Source organism: Panicum virgatum, chromosome 1N, assembly GCF_016808335.1.
Source record: "Panicum virgatum strain AP13 chromosome 1N, P.virgatum_v5, whole genome shotgun sequence".
NCBI classification, from domain to species: domain Eukaryota; kingdom Viridiplantae; phylum Streptophyta; class Magnoliopsida; order Poales; family Poaceae; genus Panicum; species Panicum virgatum.
Genome location: NC_053145.1, coordinates 47,884,463 through 47,903,970, shown reverse-complemented (window position 1 = coordinate 47,903,970; position 19,508 = coordinate 47,884,463). Strand labels below are relative to the sequence as shown.

The window sequence follows — 19,508 nt, the reverse complement described above, 5'->3', positions numbered from 1 at the left end:
GACTAACCGACAACGGCGGCAAAGCATCCGCCAGAAATGAATTTCAACCAACGACGACGGCCGCAAAGCATCCGCCAGAGCAGTACAGCGGCAAAGTATCCGCTTACGGAGAGAGGCGGCAAAGCATCCGCCAACCGACGACCAGCACAAACTTGGCGATGTAGAGGAAACTAAGCGAAGGCAGGCGCAGACGTGGATCCTCTCCGAAAAGAGCATGCAACCACCACCGACAAGAGCTTCCAAGACAACGCCTCCAGGGAGGGAGCGACGCAGAAAAGCGCCGCCGTCGTCCGACCAACATGGTCTAGGTTTTCACCTGGAAAGCTCGCCGAAGAGGAGAGTATAGGGTTAAAGAGTGACGCCTTCAACAAGGTAAGCAACGCCCTCGGACGTCGCCGTCACTAGCCTGTAAGCGGACCAAGGCTTTCGCCTTCACCCCAAACCCAACCCAGAGTCGATGGCAGCAGGAGGCCACTGCCCCTGGCCGTCGCCCACCGGCCGGCCACCAGCCCTGACGAGAGCACCCGCACAGGGCGAACAATGGCGCAGCCAGGGGCACGGCCAGGAGCACCCACAGGCAATGGCACGGCCAGGGGCCCCCGACCACCCGAGGCAGCAGCGAGAGGCGGCCCGGCTAGGGAGCCCCCAGCCTCCCAAGGCGGCGGCGGCGACGAGGCCAAGGGTCCCCGGCCACCCGAGGAGGCGGCGGCGTGGCCAAGACCCCAAAGGCGGCGGCACGCAGCGAGTCCACCCGAACCGATGGCGGCCCCCGAGCCGGCGGCGGCGGAGCGCCTGGGACCGGCCAAGGGAGGCCCGGATCCGGCGGGGAGGGGGCGGATCCAGCCCCAGTGGTGGCGGCAGCGCCCCCCCCCCCCCCCCCCCCGAGTCGGCGAAGGAGGCACGCCCGGATCCGGCCCCTGTGATCGGCGATGGCGAGGAACGGCGAGGTTGAAGTGCGGGAGGAGGAAGGAGGCGGGGAAGAGAGAAGAAGAGGTGGGCGTGACGCGGGCGGAGCCGACTTTGGCTCGGCCATGCGCCGCCGCCGCCGCCCAGACAGCTGCCGGCGGCGCCGCCGGAGGCGGCCGGGACGGACCGGCGGGTGGTGGCGCGGGGTGCCCCCCCCCCCCGAGTCGCCACAGAGAGCGACGCGGGGGGAGGGGGGCTCCTTGTCACACGCTTGTTCCCTTTTCGTGGTGTTGGCCTTTGGAGTCTTTGAAGGTAGAAGCAGTTTCTCAATATGGTCCAAAAATGTTGTGCTGCTTTGACAGATCTTTTGATGCGTGAAGATGACAGACATGATCCATGATAACCTACCGGATGTCGCAATTCAGAAAACTTCCCTTGTTTCATTTGTAATTTCAGCTAAACAAAATACTAGTTTTAAAGTTTCGCACCAAAAGGTAGGTTATCGGCCAAAATGTTATTGCCTTTGCAAAAATAACGCTCGATTACTTCTGGCCCCTATAACAGGCCTGTACAATTTATCTGGTAACTACAGTTATGAGCAAAGATAAATTGTCAAAAGTATGTGAAATGTTGTGATAAGGAAGCAAAGAATTGAATTTTGAAAACGAAAAGAAATGTTCTAGCTTTTTGAAATACACTGTACTTGGGAGCCATGTCAACATGTGCCAGCAGATGGTAGAAGGTTCATGAGCCTTGACTTTGGCAGCAGGGTTGTTTTAAAAAAAAAAAAAGACTTTGGCAGCAGGGTTGCTCATCGTGCATTCCCCGTTCAGCAGATCGGACCTGACGGTGACCGTGCAGAGAGGAAAATGAACGGCTGTGCCAGAAGATCTGTTGGAGATCACTTGAGGCTTAGAGAGAGAACCCCTAGTATGAACAGATCTGTTGGTGGCTTCTGTCAGTTCTGTGGCGAGAGCATCATCATCGGATCATGCTGAAATGTTGTGACGGAACCGCCAAATTAAAACTCTAATTAAGTGTAATGGCCGTCATTTGAACACATCGGGCTCATTAGCTTAACGGCTTAATTTGATGATCCTTTCTCAACCCACGTCCCGATCGAAACATCACCGATAGTCCCACGCGAAGGTGGGCGCAGATGGTACAAACACGACACGTATTTGAAAATACAACAACTATACATAATACTTTACTTTAAGTTTTACAAACCATGTGTGAATAAATATATAATTTACAACTTTGCATTACTGAAATTCGGGTTCATCTAGAGGAAAGAGGGACTACAACTAACAAAAGTGTGCCCTAGGGAGATCCCTAGCTAAACGTCTGGCTCCACAACCTCCCATCCCTCTGCATCCCGGCGGATGAACTTGGCGCAGCAGGGACAGAAGTCTACATCTGCGTGCCCTGAAATAATTGTGGCAACAAACCCTGAGTATACTAATACTCAGCAAGGCTTACCCGACCAGTGGGTATAACTTAGTCCACATATCTAGACATGCAAGGCTTTTGGCTGGTGGTTATTTTGCAGAAAACAGCAACTAAAGTTATTCCTCACTTTCCTTATTTTAGCCCAGGTTCTATATAGATTAACATAGTCTAATATTTGCATAACCAAACTAGAGCATACATAGTGGAACAATAAGTAGTAATTCATATGTTCATCAATATGGGTATAACTATAATTCCATCTCAACACTACGCTGCGACGCAGTGACCAAGGTGCTCATATCCGAGAGCGACTGACGGCGAATCGATCCGATTTAACCTTGCAAGGTGGACCTAACCAACACGGCACGTATTTGCCCCGTCAGACTATACATGACAACCATTCCCCTCCCCGCCTCGAACTACAGGAACCAGCCCAACGACATATGGTCAACGTGAGACCACCAAAAGTAAACATATGCATCCCAATTCTCCGCGACTACTCGACTCGCCCCAGGAGTTGGGTGCGGGTTCATGTACTTTCAAAGCAAGGCAGTACTCGGCTTACCGGTTTCGACTACCTCCTATTCCCAGTATGCGGTTAGTACAGTTCAAACATGATCAGCAGGGCCAACAACGGCTCGGTCCTTAACCGACATAGGCGGAACTACACCTCTCCCGCCCGGTCTCAGATTCTATTCTTTCTTTCATTTCAAGACTTCCACCCAAAAATTAGTAACTCATATCTGAAATATAAAACTATCCTATATCTCGCGAGTAACCAAGAATTACTCGTCTTCTACCGAACCCTATCTAGCATAGCATTGCTAACGTCCTATACTTGCTAGTACAACTCAAGGACAACTAGGGTTCATGCAACTAGGGTTTCAAACAACTCCTACACGTAATGCATAAGTAATAAATACACATATATATATAGATGTCATAATTTAAATTAATAGGATGTGCACCGGGGCTTGCCTTGCGCCTGTTGCTCAACACTAGGTCAACCGGGCCTTGGGCCGGGTGCTCACACCTCTCCTCCTGGGCTTGCGTCGTCTGCTCTTGTGGTGCCGCGATCACCTCAAAGACGGCGCCCTCAGCTGCGGATGCTACACGTATGCATATGAAATAAATGAGTGCAGCTCTATGATGTAACTAATTTATTTTAACTAGGAAAACCCTGCGGACTGTCCGCGCCCAAGTGGCGGACCGTCCGCCGCACTATTCGACCGACCCTCCAAAGACAACAACGTCTCTGGAACAATTTCTAATTCTACCTGCGGACTGTCCGGCCCCCCTTGGCGGACCGTCCGCAGTTCACGTGGCCAATCCACCAGAGACGGCAATGTCTCTGGACAAAGTCCTAGACACTACTGCGGACTGTCCGCGCCCAAGTGGCGGACCGTCCGCAGTTCAATTCTGCGAACACCACCAGAGACATCGTCTCTGGAACAAATTCAAGCTTCAACGGCGGACCATCTGCTCCCCCATAGCGGACTGTCCGCAGGCAAAATCTGCTAAACTACCCGAGACAACATCATCTCTGGACGAAACCTAATCTGACCGGCGGACCGTCCGTGATGCATGACTTCTGACCCTCGCCCTAGGCGGCAGCAATTGCGGCGGCGACGGCGGCGGCCGTTCACCGGCGCCGGCGACACACCACGGAAAGGGAAAAAGACCGGAAAGCACGAGGAACTCACCACGAACCCATTCTCGCAGTCGGTTCGAGTGGAGGACGACCGGAGAGGCGGATCGATGATGGAGCAAGCTTCAAGCACCCCCAATGGCAACCGGCGGTGGCGGGGGCTGATTCCGACCGCGAGGAGCCGGTCTAGAGGTTTGGGAAGGTGGAGGGGGTGCCAAGAAAAGTTCCCGCGCGGGGAATCGAGGCTTGGTGGTCGGAGGAGGGAGATCGAGGGAAGGGGGCGACGTCGAGGCGAGCGGCCGAGCTCCGTTCATTTCGGGACGGAGTGAGTAGAGGGAGGAGGAAGATATGATAGGCGGGTCCCATAATGAGGTAAATATATGGGCGTCACATCGAGCGGACCGTCCGCCGGCCCAGCGCGGACCGTACGCGAGGCGGTTGTTACAAATGTCAATAGGCATGAGTCATGCCGCAGGACATTGAGGTTCTGAAGAACAAACATGCCGCTCAGAAATCTTTACTGATGCGACAATGCTTGTGGGTCTATCTCCATGAAGCGCATTCCTGATTCGCCAACATCGGCCGGCCCAGCAGATCTTCAATGCAAGTGCCATTTCTCCATATCTTGATGAATCTAGATTCGAGCTAATGATAATGCTTGCTTGATTACCTAGTGCTGCTTTTAGAACCTAAGCTGCAGGCAGAAAGTTCAGAGAAGAATGTTGATGGTGGTGGGGATCAGACCGGTGGCCAGCTCAACACGGACAGTGTCTTCTTCCTCTGCTACATGCGTATCACTAGCTGCTGCCTGATTTGGCTGTGCCTGTGCAGGTAGGGCAGGGGCATGCACCATCCAATATTCATGTGTGGTTGGTCGACAATAGCCTGTGAGTTGGTGGTAAGCCTTTCGATCACAGGACGCAGGCGGCTTTCAGATAAGGACTAATGGACCTCGCCTTCATGCCATGTCTCCTCCTTTCAGGCTTCAGATAAGGATAAATGGAGGAAGTCATTACGACTAGTCAACGCCAGAGCTACCTCCATTTGTCGGCATCATCATTGCACAAGTAGTCAGCACCGGAGGTACCTCCATTTGTCGGCGTCATCATTGCACAAGTCAGCACGGCGAGTGCAATTGGTTTGTTGTTTCTGGGGTTGAGATGGATGAGCTGGTGGGGACGAACGAAGGTGGCCAGCAATGGCGATTAGTACCCATATCCCAGGACACCATGGGAGCAGCTTGCCACCGCTTGAAAGCCATTTGGTGCAAAGGTCAACACTTAATAGGAGGATCACTACAGGAAAGCTTGGGCTTTTATTTGTTATGGATGGTGCATGCATTTTGTCGCTTCTGATGGAGGAGGATGGCCCTGTTTTGCCTCTCAAGTTCAGAAAAATTGACTTCTGTTTGTCTCACGCAATGGACTGCGTGACCATTGTTCAGTTCAGGTTCAGGTAGTATACTTGCTATACACAGTTTGTAGTATTTCATTCTTCAGATAGTTTATAGGGCAAATGATACTGACAACAGATCGAACTGAGTGTGTTTGCAGACGGAGGAGCTACAGTTTGATGCAATGACTGGGCTGTAGCCTCTTGGAGGTCAAGGCCGGGATGTTTTTTTTTCCATCATCTTAAAAAAAAACTGACACCTTCTAGTTCAGTGAACTTCACCTGATTTCATGGATCACCATTGCTACTTCATCTTTGCCTCATCTTCAGTAAAGTGTCCTCATTTCCTTCATTCCTTGCAATCTATACCATGGTCTCTGGTTACACGCCGCAAGGCAAGACTATGGTAGATACTTCACCATGTACTAGTACTACACACTGGCAGTGGCATTTTGATCATCCATCTGCAGAGTAAGGTGACAAGTTATTTCAGAAGAATGCTAGCAGAACATTCTGATGAACTCTGTCAAACATGCTGAAAAAGGCTAAGCAACAAACACCAGCAATCTACCGCGACAAAACTGCATCACTAGCTCTCTCTTTTTTTCAGCAAATACTTGCATCACTAACTTACGCGCACGCAACGTCACCAAAGAATTGGAAACCATATCCCGAATCCCGGGCGAGATTCAGTACGCGCACAGCACCAGCAGAGCTAGTGCGCCACGAGAACGAAGGGCGCGGAAAAAGGAAGGAAAAGAGAGAGAGGCACTCGCACCACGGCGCCGCCGCCCCGCTGATGCTGCTGCTGCTGCATGCCCGATCTGAGCGTCTCCAGGACACGTTTTTCACCTGTCAGGGCCTCGACCAGCCCTTGCGATGCGATCAGGAAGAAAAGAAACAAAGATAATAAATAAATAAACGGGCGTGAGACGGATCGCACTTTCAGAATTCTGCAACGGCGATGGCGGATTACCGTTGGTGTAGTCCCGGCAGTCGTGCTCCCCGACGACCAGGCCAGTCGGCCACCGCTCGCTGAACCTGTCGGCGGCGCCCACGGCGTCCCCCTCGCAGCAGTGCCCGACGAGCCAGCACCGCCGGTCCGGGACCCTCCGCAGCGTTCTTCTCCGGACCACGCCTGAACATCAACATCCATGGCAGGCAAATAACATCACCGTTCTTGGATTTGCGAGCTTTTCGTCTCCCTGCACGAATCGACCGAGAAGGCCGGAGCTTTCACCGGGTATCTCGCTCCGCGACAGCACCGCTAGCGCGGCGCCGACATCCTCCGGGTCCCGCGGCTGGAAAATCGAAGACTAGTGTAACTTCTCGTTATTTTTACGGAATATTATATATTCTAAAAATATGATTTTTTTAAAAAAATTGTGTGATTGTGTCATTAGTTAGAATAATATAAAGTTGTCTTCTAATTCTCTCTAAATTCCTAGAAAATAAAAGCTTTCTAATATAAGGATCATATTGTTAGAGTGATATATTTGGATTTCATCTGAGTTATCGAATCTACCTTGTTTAAAATTATTTGTTGGAATTTATACAAATTGTTTTTAAGCTTGTTTGAAAATGTGTGGATTTCAAGTTTGAATTGAGCCATTCAAACTTTGAAATCAAATGCTAATATCTAACTCTAAACCCCTAACCCCTAACCCCTAACAGGCCTAAACCTATCTAACCAAGCCCACCTAACCCTGGCCGGCCCAACCCACCTAAACCTACCCCGGCGTGCTAACCTGACCCGCTAACACCCAGCCCAACCATCCAACACAGCCCAGCTTCAAACCCACCTAAAGCCTGACATCGGCCCGACCACCCAGCCTGCAAAGCCGCCTGCCGGCCCGATCCGCTCACCCGCCCGCACGGCCCGCGCACGAGCTCCACGGCCCAACCTGCGCACGCGAGCGCCCATGCACGCGGATGCGTCGAGTAGCCCGCTCCGCACCGCCGGCCTGCTTCGCCAGCCCGGCCTGCTGCCAGCGCCTCTCCCCTTCACCCCTCTCTCACTCGCTGGCAAGCCGGCCCCGCGCATCAGCCTCACACTTTCCCTCCCCTGTTCTTCTTCCCCAACCACTCCCGCACTCACCCGACGCCGCTGAAAAGGCCTCCTGCCTCGTCCCGTTTTGCTTGCGCGCCAAGCCCCGCCGCGGCACCCCTTGATGCTGCCACGTACCCCCGCGCCGCGGCCCATCCCATCTGCGCCGCTCCCTCGGCATCCGGGCCCGCCATGAGCCCCCAACCCTAGCCGCGCCGCCTATAAAGCCTGCCTTGGCCGCCACAGGAACCCTAGCTCGGGGAAATTTCCTCCCCTGTTCCGCCGCCACCAGAAGAGGAGAAGGATAAGGGAAGCAGAGGAGGGCCAAGGGGAGAAGAAGAGGAAGAAGAAACAGAAGAGGAGGACCCGCTGCCGCCAAGGACGCCGCTGCCGGAGCTCTGTCGCGCCTGCGCCCCGAACGGCTACATCGACGCACCTGCGCGGCCTGCTCTGCTCCGACTCGCCGCGGCCTCACCTCGCCACGGCATCGAGCTCGTCTTCTCCAAGCCCGACGGGTGAGCCGCCGCCACGCTGAGCTTCCCTGAACCCCGCTAGCCGGCCCTAGGACCTCCATCCCCTTTTGTGTGCGCGTTGCAGGGACCCTTCGCCGCTGTCGTAGCCGCAAACCTGCCGCCACTCTACCCCTGCGCCGCCGTGCCGAGCATGCTCGCCATGGCCACGTCGCGGTTCTGGAAGCTAGAAACCCGCGCGTGTGCGCGCCACCCGACCCTCAGCTAGCTTAGGACCGAGCCCCTGACCTGAGCACACGCCGCACACATGAAACTGCTGTGCCGCTCGTCGTTCGCCGCCGTCGTGGCCACGCCATGCGTGCGTCGCGCGCGAACGCGCGCACTGGTGTAGCCGGCCTTTTCCCAGCTCGCCACCTCATATCCCCTCACCCTTGGCCCTGGACCACTCCTCGAGTCCACCGTCGAGCCTCGCCAGCTTCACCGTCCTTGCCACCCCATGACCTCGCCGGCTTCGCCTTGGCCCCGCTATGCAAACATGGCCACGCCTTGCGTGCGCTGCGCACATGCACGCCGGCCGCGGCTTCACATGCGCGACCCCTGGCCATGCCCTTTTCTCGCGAGGCACCGAGCTCCGTCTGAGCGTGCTCGCCGCCTCGAAGCCGAGCCTTGCCCCGCTCTACTCCACGTTGGCCTGCCCTTCCTTGTCACCGTTTCCCTCGACTTTGCCTTGCCCTGCCTCGCGCACCGGCCGCTGTTGTTTGGCCCCGCCGCCGACAGCCTGTTCGCTCGCCGAACCGCTTTGCTGTGACCACGAACACCGTCTCACCCTGACCCCCTGCGCTGGCCTTGCCCGCGCGCGCATCACCAAAGCCGCCGCGTCGCGTCTCAGCTTCCCGAGCGCCCGCATGGGCACACGCCTCGCCTTGGTCCCAACCGTCCTCGCCGCGCCACCGCGCCATCACAAGCCGTCCCCAGTCCTCGCCCGAGCCCGTGTCCGGCCCGCCTTGCCTCGCCGGAGCGGAGATGCCGCCCTCATTCCGTGGCCATGCCACCGCTGCCGAGCTTTGGCTCGCTGAGATGCTCACCGTCGCCGCCGAGGAGAGGCCGCAGCAGATCCCGTCGCCCTGTCAGAGAGAGGAGGAGAAGAAAAGATGGGAGGAGAAGAAAAGAAGAAGGAAGGAGGAGACGGGCCGTCGTCGCACCGCCGGCCCAGTCCGCCAAGCCGACGCCGAGTCAACCTGCCAAGCCGCCAGTGAGCCGAGCCGGCCCACGAGCCACACACCAAGCCGGCCCGCTGAGCCGCGAATCCAGCAGCCCGTCTAGCCGAGCCAAGCCAATCCGAGAAGATGGGCCGAGCCGAGCCAACCCGTTCACCATCCGACCCAACAACCCTGTTTTCCTTTTCTTTTCTTTATCCCAAACCTGACGTGTGGGACCCACCTGTAAGTGACACTCGGTGACTGACACGTGGGACCCAGCTGACCCGTTGACCCGTTGACTTGGTCAACATTAACCAAGTCAACGCTGACGTCATAATGACGTCAGCAGAGTCTGACCTCGTGCTGACGTCAGCAGGACACGTGGCACTCTCTGGTGCTGCCACGTGTCATGCTGTGTGTTTTTCTTTTTCCGAAAACCCTTTATTAATTTCAAAAATTGTTTTATGCTTCAGAAATTTATAATAAATCAACCTGAGCTCTGAAAATTATGAAACTAGTTTCATAATTCTTCTAAAATTATGATCTACGCGTTAGAGTAGGTTTTGTTGTGATTTGGATCTTATTTGAGTAGTTTTGTATATTTTTGCACTTTGGTCCCTATAGTAATTCGTAATTACAATTAGATCCTACTGCTGAAGAGAAGACCGACGACCAGGACTACCAGGAGGCCTAAGAGTTCTACGAGGAGCACTCAGGTTCACGCCCATCTATGACTGAATTCCTATTAGGCATTGCTTGCTAGAATTGCTACTGCATTACTTGTGTGTGAGTGAGATAAGCCTGTATGGTCTACTTATACCGTATTCCTTGCATCCCTATACCTTGATTGATTCTTGGATGCTTTGGCTACTATGAGAGTGTTTGGGTATGGGAATGCCATGATATGATAGTCTTGCATGCTTGAGACCCATTTTGTGAGGAGCCAGAGATAGGACTTTTAGCAGGGGCAAGCTACTGACCGGGAATGTGTATTGGGCACATTCTGGGGAGCACCTATGGCGGGTGCGGGAAGAGAAGGAGGGGCGATACCTGTTATGGGTACCCAAGGAGAGGCTAGACTTGTTATGGGTGCCTTTGGCGGACAACTGCGGTGGACTGCGGTGAGTGATTGCCCCGGCTTCTTATGGACATATGTGGTATCTGAGTTTTGTAGGACTTTTCGTACGCGCCACTTACCCACTGTGATGGTGGATCCGGTCCGAGCTAGCTATGCGCGTCACCAGACCTGTCAGGAGTAAGGTAGTGCGGGGGAGGCCCGATGCTAGAGGAGCATGGGCGCTTGGTGGAACGTCGGATGGCAGGGGGAGAGCCACACAACTCCAGGGCGCCCCAACCACGAAGGGGTTGCATCCCAACCTGGGGGGACAGGAATGGTGCCGTAGCGGTTAGTCTTGTTTCGGTGCTTCGGAGACAGTTGGAGTAGCTTGCCGGCTGGATTCGGGGCGAGTGGGTACATGTGTACAACCCCTGTAGGGTGAAATCTATACATATAGCCGCGTACTCGGACATGTATATTTTTCTACACTTCTGTTACTTCATTTAGAGTAGTAAACCCAGCTTTCTACCTCCCTCTAGTCCACTTCCCCCTGTGGAGTCAGCTGAGGTGCAGGGAGAGGAAGTTCCTCCACCGACCTGGGATGGGTGAGAGACATGATTATGGATATGTGTAGATATTTATATACTTGTGCTTGCATAGGAAACCTCAGCCTATCCTTGGCTACTTTTTATATCTTTGCATCCACTTAAAGCTTGCATACAGATGGTGACGTGAACCTATCCCGTCATTGGGGATAGTTTGGCAAGATGTAGGATCCGATCAGGAGTTCGACATCAACAACGACGGATGGTACGATTGAAGCTTAGAAGCCCGTGCTACGCTCAAGTGCTGCCTGTGGAGTTGAAGTTCGAGATGAAGGATGGCCTGAAGACCAGCTACCGCTTCCGTTTTCTGTTTGTTCCATTTAGCCCAATGGGTTTGTAATAAATTCGTACTGCAGATCCTACGGATTTTATAATAATTAAATCCATGTTTGAACCTGTTTTAAGTGAGTATGAACTGATTTACTGTTGTAAGCATCTAGGCCCTCAAGGTATGTTTCGGTGATTAATGACAACCATTATTGTGACTAATGAGTTTGTGCAGCTTAATAGATCATTATCGCTCATTTGGTCATATGTCAAAAGAGGCCCCTCAATTTCGGTTATTCTAAAAGGCGATCTCGGTTTTCAACTTATATATGTCAAGGCTAAGGATCTTTCTAGTCCTAAGTGTCACAAGGTTGAGAAGGACACTTAGGTTAGTATAGGTTTTATAGTTTTGTAGTGATCGCACTATTAAGAGGGATTAAGGCTTAGTAACTTGAGCATGGACATGGTCATTTGAAAATGGATGCACACTATGGTCACTCAGGTTTCTAGAAGTTCAAATAAGTGGTTCTCAAACTATATCTCAAGAATATTTGGATTTCATTCAAGACTCAAATCAGAAAAGACAAAATCAGAAAAAGTCTATACACCGGTTTAACCGACGCTCTCAATTTTCTATACGTCGGTTAAACGAAGTCAGCAGAGTCTGGACAAATTCAATACACCGGTTAAACCGACGTGTTTGAAATTATCGTCGGTGCATTAGTCCAGAGTTGGTTTTTCCAGGGTATTTCAAGTTCTATACACCGGTTAAACCGACGCTGTTTAAATCAAGACGTCGGTGCAATTGACCAGTGAGATGGTTTTTCAGAGGAATTCAAAAGTTGTACTCACCGGTTAAACCGACGATAGGTTTGAGTTAACGTTGGTGCAGTTGTCCAGAGACTTGGTTTTTCAGTGGATCAGTGGACAACTACACTCACCGGTTAAACCGATGGTACGTCGGTCAATCTGCCCAAGTTGTAACGGCTAGTTTTCAGAAGAGGCAGTTTACATTCACTGGTTAAACCGACGATGACAAATGGAGGGACGTCGGATTAACCGGCGCTACGCAGTTTTCTGGCAGCTTTTCTCCAACGGCTCTATTTGTGTGAGCTGCCTATATATACCCCTCCAATGGGTCATTTCGCCCACTCTTGACACCAGGCAACATCCATACACTCATACTATAGTCAAGAGCCACATTGAGCTTCATCATTCACATACTTGTGCATTCAATCAATCAAGAAGCAAGATTAAAGACTTGAGTAGAGAAAAGCTAGTGTGCATACGTTCTTGATAATCGGTTCTTGCTCAAGTGAAGGCCTTAGCTTGTTACTCTTGGTGATTGGCATCACCTAGGCGATCTTGGTGATCGGGGTGTTTCTCGCGAAGCTTGCCAAGGATTGTGGGAGCCCGGAGAAGAAGATTGTACGTGGCTTGAGCTCCACCACGCCGGGATGGTGAACGGAGACTCTTAGTGAGCGCCCAAGTCTCGGTGACATGGGAGGTGACAAGACTCTTAGTGAGTGTCACAACGTGGACTAGGGGTGTGTGCCAACACATCGACACCACAGGAAAAAATCCGGTCGTCTCTTGTCCACTCTCTTTATTCAAGCATTTTCTTTCATGCAATTTACTCATGTGCTTGACTTAGAGATCATAACTTAGCTCTACCTTGCTAGGCTTTACTTTGTTTTTATCTCTCTTAGCTTGTGTAGGTAGCTTAGTTATCCGGTTGGTGAATTGGTGCCCTACTAGTATTGCATAGGCTAAGGTTGCTTTACCTTGTTTTAGAAATTGAAAAAGGCCCAATTCACCCCCCCCTCTTGGTCCATCGATCCTTACAATTGGTATCAGAGCCTCGTTGCTCATTTGGATCATTAGGCTTCACCGCCTAGAGCTATGGCCAAGATGGGTGGTTCGCCGCCTCACTTCGAGGGCAAGAACTTTGCTTATTGAAAAGTTCGCATGGCCGCATACCTTGATGCGATTGCCCCCGAAGTGTGGTTGGCCACTAAGACCGGGTTCACCGGAACTCCCACCACCGAACAATTAAAATGGAATGCCAAGGCTAGAAATGCAATTTTCGAGGCCATAAGTGAGGAAGTCTTTGCTAGAGTTAATGGCATGGACTTAGCAAGTGATATTTGGAAGGAACTCATTGAAATTCATGAAGGCTCCACTAAAGTTCGTGAGCAAAAATATCACTTGTTTAGAGCTAAGTATGATTCATTTAAAATGCTAGCTCATGAAAATTGCAATGATATGTACTCTCGCTTGAATGTCATTGTCAAGGACATTAATGCTCTTGAAGTTTCCAAAATTGACAGTGGCTCCATCAACCGCAAGATTCTCATGCTCCTTCCGAAGCCCAAGTACAACATTATCAATGCTATGCTTCAAAAGGAGAATCTTGATACAATGGAAGTGGGAGAGCTTGTGGGCGAAATTCGCGCTCATGAAATGAGTATCCTTGGTATGACCGAAGAGCCAACAACAAGCAAATCAATTGCTCTCAAAACCAAGGCCAACAAGCACCGCAATCTCAAGATGGTCAAGCAAGAATCTAGCTCAAGCAATGAAGAAGAAGATCACCATGAAAGCTCATCCGATAATGAAGAAGATGGGGAACTTGCTCTCATGATGAGAAAGTTCACACGCTTGAGCGATAAGATAAACAAGAAGGGTTACAACTTTGACCCCAAAAGAAGGATGTTCCGGTATAAGGAAGATGTCAAGTACAAAACTTGCTATAATTGTGGAGAAAAAGGACACATCTCTCCCGATTGCCCCAAGCCGGACAAAAGAAAGAAGGACAACAAAGGCAAACATCGCCATGATTCAAGCGATGATGAAGAAGATGAGAAGAAGAACAAGAACAAGAAGCTTGGAAAGAAGAAGAGCCATGACAAGAAGACCAAGCTCTTCCCAAAGAAGAAAGGGCACACCAAGAGAAGCTTCTTGGTGGAAAAATAAGAATGGGTGACCGATGTCTCATCAAGCGAAGATTCAAGTGATGAAGAAGATATAGTCACCATCGCCCTCACAAATGAAGAACCATCACTACCTCCACCTCCAATGTGCCTCATGGCAAAAGGTAACACCAAGGTATGTGAGGTAGATAGTGAAGATGAAAGTGATGAAGAGCTTGATCCTTATGAATTCACTAATCTCATTAATGAGTACACATCCGTCATCAAGAGGGAAAAGGGCAAAGTCAAGATTCTTGAGAGCACTCATGCCAAGTTAGAGCTTGCCCACTCCGACTTGCTTGGCAAGTACAATGACTTGCTCAAAAAGCACAATGAGTCACTTGTACTTGCTAAGCAAGTTGAAGAGAGCCACAAAAAGCTTAAACAAGAGCATAGGGAGTTGGCTCACAAATATCAAGAACTTGAATTTGCCTATGAAGCAATTGACCCAAGTCTTGAGAACTTTGCTCATGAAACTATTGAGAAGGTCAATGCTTCTACTTCATGTGATGACCTACTCATTAATGCAAATGCCACTAATGCTTTGCCCAAGCTTGTACCTTCTAGGGAAAAGGAATTGATGGATCAAGTGGCAAGCCTCAAGAGTAGTGTGGAGAAGCTCTCAAGAGGAGAATACATCCACAAGGAAATTCTCTTCAACAATGCACGTGACTATGGCAAGAGAGGTATTGGTTCATTTCCGGAGCCAAATCAAGGCACTACTCCTTCTCCGGAGATCAAGATAAGCTTCATCAAGGAAGTTGGTTCATATTGCCAACATTGCCAAGTCACCGGGCACCACACTAGGGAGTGCACCTTACCATCACGTCCTCTTCCCACTTTACCTAAGAATTACTCATCAATGTTTCAAAATAACCATTTTCTCTTGAGTAAAGTGAAGGCCAAATTTATTGGCAAAATTGCTAAGGAGTCAAAGAAGAAGCTCCCCAAGCAATTTTGGGTCCCAAAAGCTCTTGTCACACATGTGCAAGGCCCAAAGCTTGTTTGGGTTCCTAAAACTCAAAAGTGAATTCTCATGTGTGTAGGTGAACTACAAAGCCGGTGGAAAACATTGGGTACTAAATAGCGGTTGCTCTCAACATATGACCGGCAATGATAGCATGTTCACCTCCCTTGAAGACCCCGGCGATCATGAACATGTCACCTATGGTGATAACTCAAGGGGAAAAGTTTTAGGTTTGGGTAGAATAGCTATCTCTAAAGATTTATCCATTTCTAATGTCTTGTTTGTAGAAGCACTTAGTTTTAATCTTATTTCTATTGCTCAATTGTGTGATCTTGGACTAACGTGTACCTTTGACAAGAATGGTGTTGTAGTAACTCTTGAAGAAGACAAGTCAATGGTATTCACGGGGTTTAGGCATGGCAACATCTATTTAGTGGACTTCTCTTCAAAGCAAACAAGTACCATGACATGCCTCTTCACCAAGTCTTCTCTTGGGTGGCTTTGGCATAGAAGAATTGCTCATATTGGCATGAGCAACCTCAAGAAAGCCCACAAGAGAGGGATGATCACCGGCTTGAAGGATGTCACGTTTGACAAGAACAAGCTATGTAAAGCATGTCAAGCCGGGAAGCAAGTTGCAACACATCATCCCATCAAGACGATGTTGTCTACCTCCAAGCCGCTCGAGCTACTTCACATGGATCTCTTTGGTCCAACTATATACAAGAGCATTGGTGGTAACCTCTATTGCCTAGTAATTGTTGATGATTTTTCACGTTACACTTGGGTTATGTTTCTAGGTGATAAGGGTGAAACTCCGGAAATCTTCAAGACCTTTGCAAGAAGAGCTCAAAGGGAGTACAACTCCCCAATTGTGAAGATCCGGAGTGACAACGGCACCGAGTTCAAGAACATGAAGATTGAAGAATGGTGCGATGAAGAGGGCATCAAGCATGAGTTTTCCGCCACCTACACGCCTCAACAAAATGGAGTGGTGGAAAGAAAGAACAAGACACTCATCACCCTAGCTAGAGCAATGTTGGATGATTATGGCACGTCCGAGAAGTTTTGGGCGGAAGCAATCAACACGGCGTGTCATGCATCCAACCGAGTATATCCTCACCGACTCCTCAAGAAAACTCCATATGAGCTCATCACCGGGAAGAAACCAAATATATCATACTTTCGAGTCTTTGGTTGCAAATGCTTCATCTACAAGAAGAAAAGGCTCGGTAAGTTTGAAAGTAGATGTGATGAAGGTTTCTTTCTTGGTTATGCATCAAACTCCAAAGCATATAGAGTATTCAATCAAACCTCCGGGTTAGTTGAAGAAACATGTGATGTGGAGTTTGATGAATCTAATGTCTCCCAAGAGGAGGTTGTTGGCTATGAAAATGTAGGTGATGAGGAGATTGATGAAGCTTTGAAGAAGATGTCCATTGGGAATATCAAGCCGAAAGAGGTGCATGAAGGCAATGATCAAGGGGGAGGACCTTCCTCATCTACACCAAGCACCTCCACGGCGCCCCAAATAGATGAAGATCAAGAAAAAGATGATACACAACCTCAAGAAGATGTGCCAACGCCAACACCCCAAGTTCAAGAACAAGAAGAGCAAAGTGTTCCACCACAAGCACAAGTCACCCATGATCCACCCCAACAAGCATCCACGCAAGTACTGCTAGTGAAGCATGGTCGCATCTCCAAGGATCATCCAATTGGTCAAATCATTGGTAGTCCATCAAAGGGAGTAAGAACTCGCTCTAAAAATGCTTCATTTTGCGAATATCACTCGTTTGTTTCTTGTATTGAACCCACTAGCATAGAGGAAGCGCTTGAGGACTCGGATTGGGTGATGGCCATGCAAGATGAGTTGAACAACTTCACCCGCAATGAAGTTTGGGTCCTCAAAGCTCCTCCGAAAGACAAGAACATCATCGGCACCAAGTGGGTCTTTCGAAACAAGCAAGATGAACATGGGGTGGTGATACGCAACAAAGCAAGACTTGTGGCAAAAGGGTTCTCTCAAGTCGAAGGTTTGGATTTTGGTGAAACTTTTGCTCCGGTCGCAAGACTTGAAGCTATCCATATCCTTCTTGCTTACTCTTCACATCATAACATTAAATTATATCAAATGGATGTGAAAAGTGCATTCTTAAATGGCGTTATTAACGAACTTGTTTATGTTGAGCAACCTCCCGGGTTTGAAGATCCGAGGAATCCTAACCATGTTTATAGGTTGCACAAGGCACTCTATGGGCTCAAACAAGCTCCAAGGGCTTGGTATGAGAGGCTTCGTGACTTCCTAATCATGCAAGGCTTCAAGATCGGGAGGGTGGACACCACGTTGTTCACAAAAGACGTCAACGGGGATCTTTTCATTTGTCAAATTTATGTTGACGATATTATCTTTGGCTCAACTAATGATTTACTAAGCCATGAGTTTGCTACCATGATGTCTAGGGAATTCGAGATGTCCATGATTGGCGAATTGACCTTCTTCCTTGGTTTTCAAGTCAAAAAAATGAAGGAAGGGACATTCATCCATCAAGAAAAGTATACTAAAGATATCTTGAAGAAGTTCAAGATGGATGAGTGCAAGCCAATCAAGACACCCATGGCAACCAATGGGCATCTCGACTTGGATGTGGACGGTAAACCGGTTGATCAATCCCTCTATCATTCTATGATAGGGTCTTTGCTTTACCTTACCGCATCTAGGCCCGATATAATGTTTAGTGTGTGCTTGTGTGCCCGCTTTCAAGCTAACCCAAAGGAGTCACACCTTTCGGCTGTGAATAGGATCCTTCGGTATCTCAAGCACACTCCTAGCATAGGCTTGTGGTACCCCAAAGGCGCTAGTTTAGATCTCTTGGGATACTCGGATTCGGATTTTGCCGGAAGCCGTGTGGATCGCAAGAGTACCTCCGGGGGTTGCCACTTGCTTGGGCGTTCTCTAGTTTCTTGGTCGAGTAAGAAGCAAAATTCCGTGGCTTTGTCCACCGCGGAAGCGGAATATATAGCGGCCGGTGCATGTTGTGCCCAAATCCTATATATGAAGCAAACCCTTTTGGACTTTGGTGTGAAACTAGATAGGATCCCACTCCTTTGTGACAATGAAAGTGCCATAAAAATTGCCAAGAATCCGGTTCAACACTCTCGCACAAAGTACATTGATATTCGCCATCACTTCTTGCGCGATCACGAAGCCAAAGGAGACATATCTCTTCAAGGTGTGAGATCCGAGGAGCAATTGGCGGATATCTTCACAAAACCTTTAGACGAGAGTACCTTTGTTAGGCTAAGGAATGAGCTTAATGTGTTAGATGCGGCAAACGTCATGTAAGTTGCTATGTCATATAGAAAAATGCATACATATAGGACACTTGTCTAACCATGGTAAGATAGTGATGAGCAAGGGTTTAGCTAGAGGTGGTGGTCCACTTGTTTTCCTCTAGGCTTGTAGAAAGGCTCATCATGAAGAAGCTTCCCGTGGGTTCAAACTTGACAAGTAGATCTTAATTTCTTGTTATGCATTTCTTGTCATATAGATGTGCACTTCATGTTTACTTGACTTTCGCATGTGGTTGTAGCTTGCATTATCATTGCATGCGTAAGGGTCACAAAGGAGATCACTTGATGAAAATGAGACTTGTTTTCATATACAAGATCTTAATTCATGAAAAGTGAAAAGAGCAAAGTGTTAGGTGCGTTATTGCCTAGTGAGCAATGTCATGATGAGTTTGAAGCTTTCTATCTTCAATATTCCTATGACATGGCTCATACATTTCATTTGGCGCTTTGTCTCTCTTGCGGCTTTTCCTTGTGTTTGAAAAGAAATTTATTTAAGCAAGTGTGCTATCCTATTTATTTTGAGGGGTAAAGTCGCCTATGCAAGTCCATTAACTTGAGTTTATTTAAATCTTATAAGTTTATTGGACTTAGCATAGAAGAGTGAGCTGAGTGTGGGGTTTTTGGCTTCACCGGTTAAACCGACGTTCAAAGGATCTATACCCATCGGATTAACCGGTGTTACTAAAGTTTGTCTCAGCTCAGTCAAGTTTCAGGCGTTCAACCGACGTATTGAAAAGTCAGAGCATTGGATCAACCGGTGATCATAAATGCAGATCAGACCTAGCAATCAACCGGCGTTTTGATCAATCAACCGACGAGTTCACTTTTGACAGCATCGGTTCAACCGGCGTTCAGTTTCAGATCTGGGGAAGTCTCGGTTGAACTGCACCGACGCAATCAACCGGCGCTCAAACCCTAGGCGTCGGATCGACCGGCGTTAAGAAAAATCGCGGGCCCACCTGTCATATATGTCTCTTGCCCGCGCTGCCAGCCCCTGTTTCTTTCACCTCTCACGCCGAGCCGCCGCCGCCCGACTCGTTCGCCTCCGCGCCGCCACCTCTCGCCGCCGCTCGCCTGCACACAGCGCCGCCGTTCCAAGCCGCCGCCGCGCACCCTCGCGCTCGCCCAACGCCGCCCGTGCGCACCTGCACCGTTCTGCGCCGCCTGCGCTC

General features: G+C 49.8%; 1 protein-coding gene and 1 long non-coding RNA gene across 2 annotated transcripts in view; both read right to left on the bottom strand.

The window, feature by feature from the left end:
- Positions 1-5,302: 5,302 nt before the first annotated feature.
- LOC120656255 lies at positions 5,303-6,282 on the bottom strand. Its single transcript, XR_005667852.1, has 2 exons — positions 6,177-6,282; positions 5,303-5,862 (listed from the first exon to the last, which is right to left on the bottom strand). It is a non-coding gene; the product is annotated as an uncharacterized LOC120656255 (long non-coding RNA).
- A 51-nt stretch (positions 6,283-6,333) lies between these two features.
- LOC120653601 overlaps positions 6,334-19,508 on the bottom strand; it is a gene marked incomplete at its 3' end in the record, with an annotated part of 32,148 nt that continues 18,973 nt past the window's right edge. Inside the window, 3 exon segments of the mRNA XM_039931308.1 lie at positions 6,334-6,536; positions 6,639-6,699; positions 7,017-7,041. Of these exon segments, the coding sequence (XP_039787242.1) occupies positions 6,334-6,536; positions 6,639-6,699; positions 7,017-7,041 (289 nt within the window).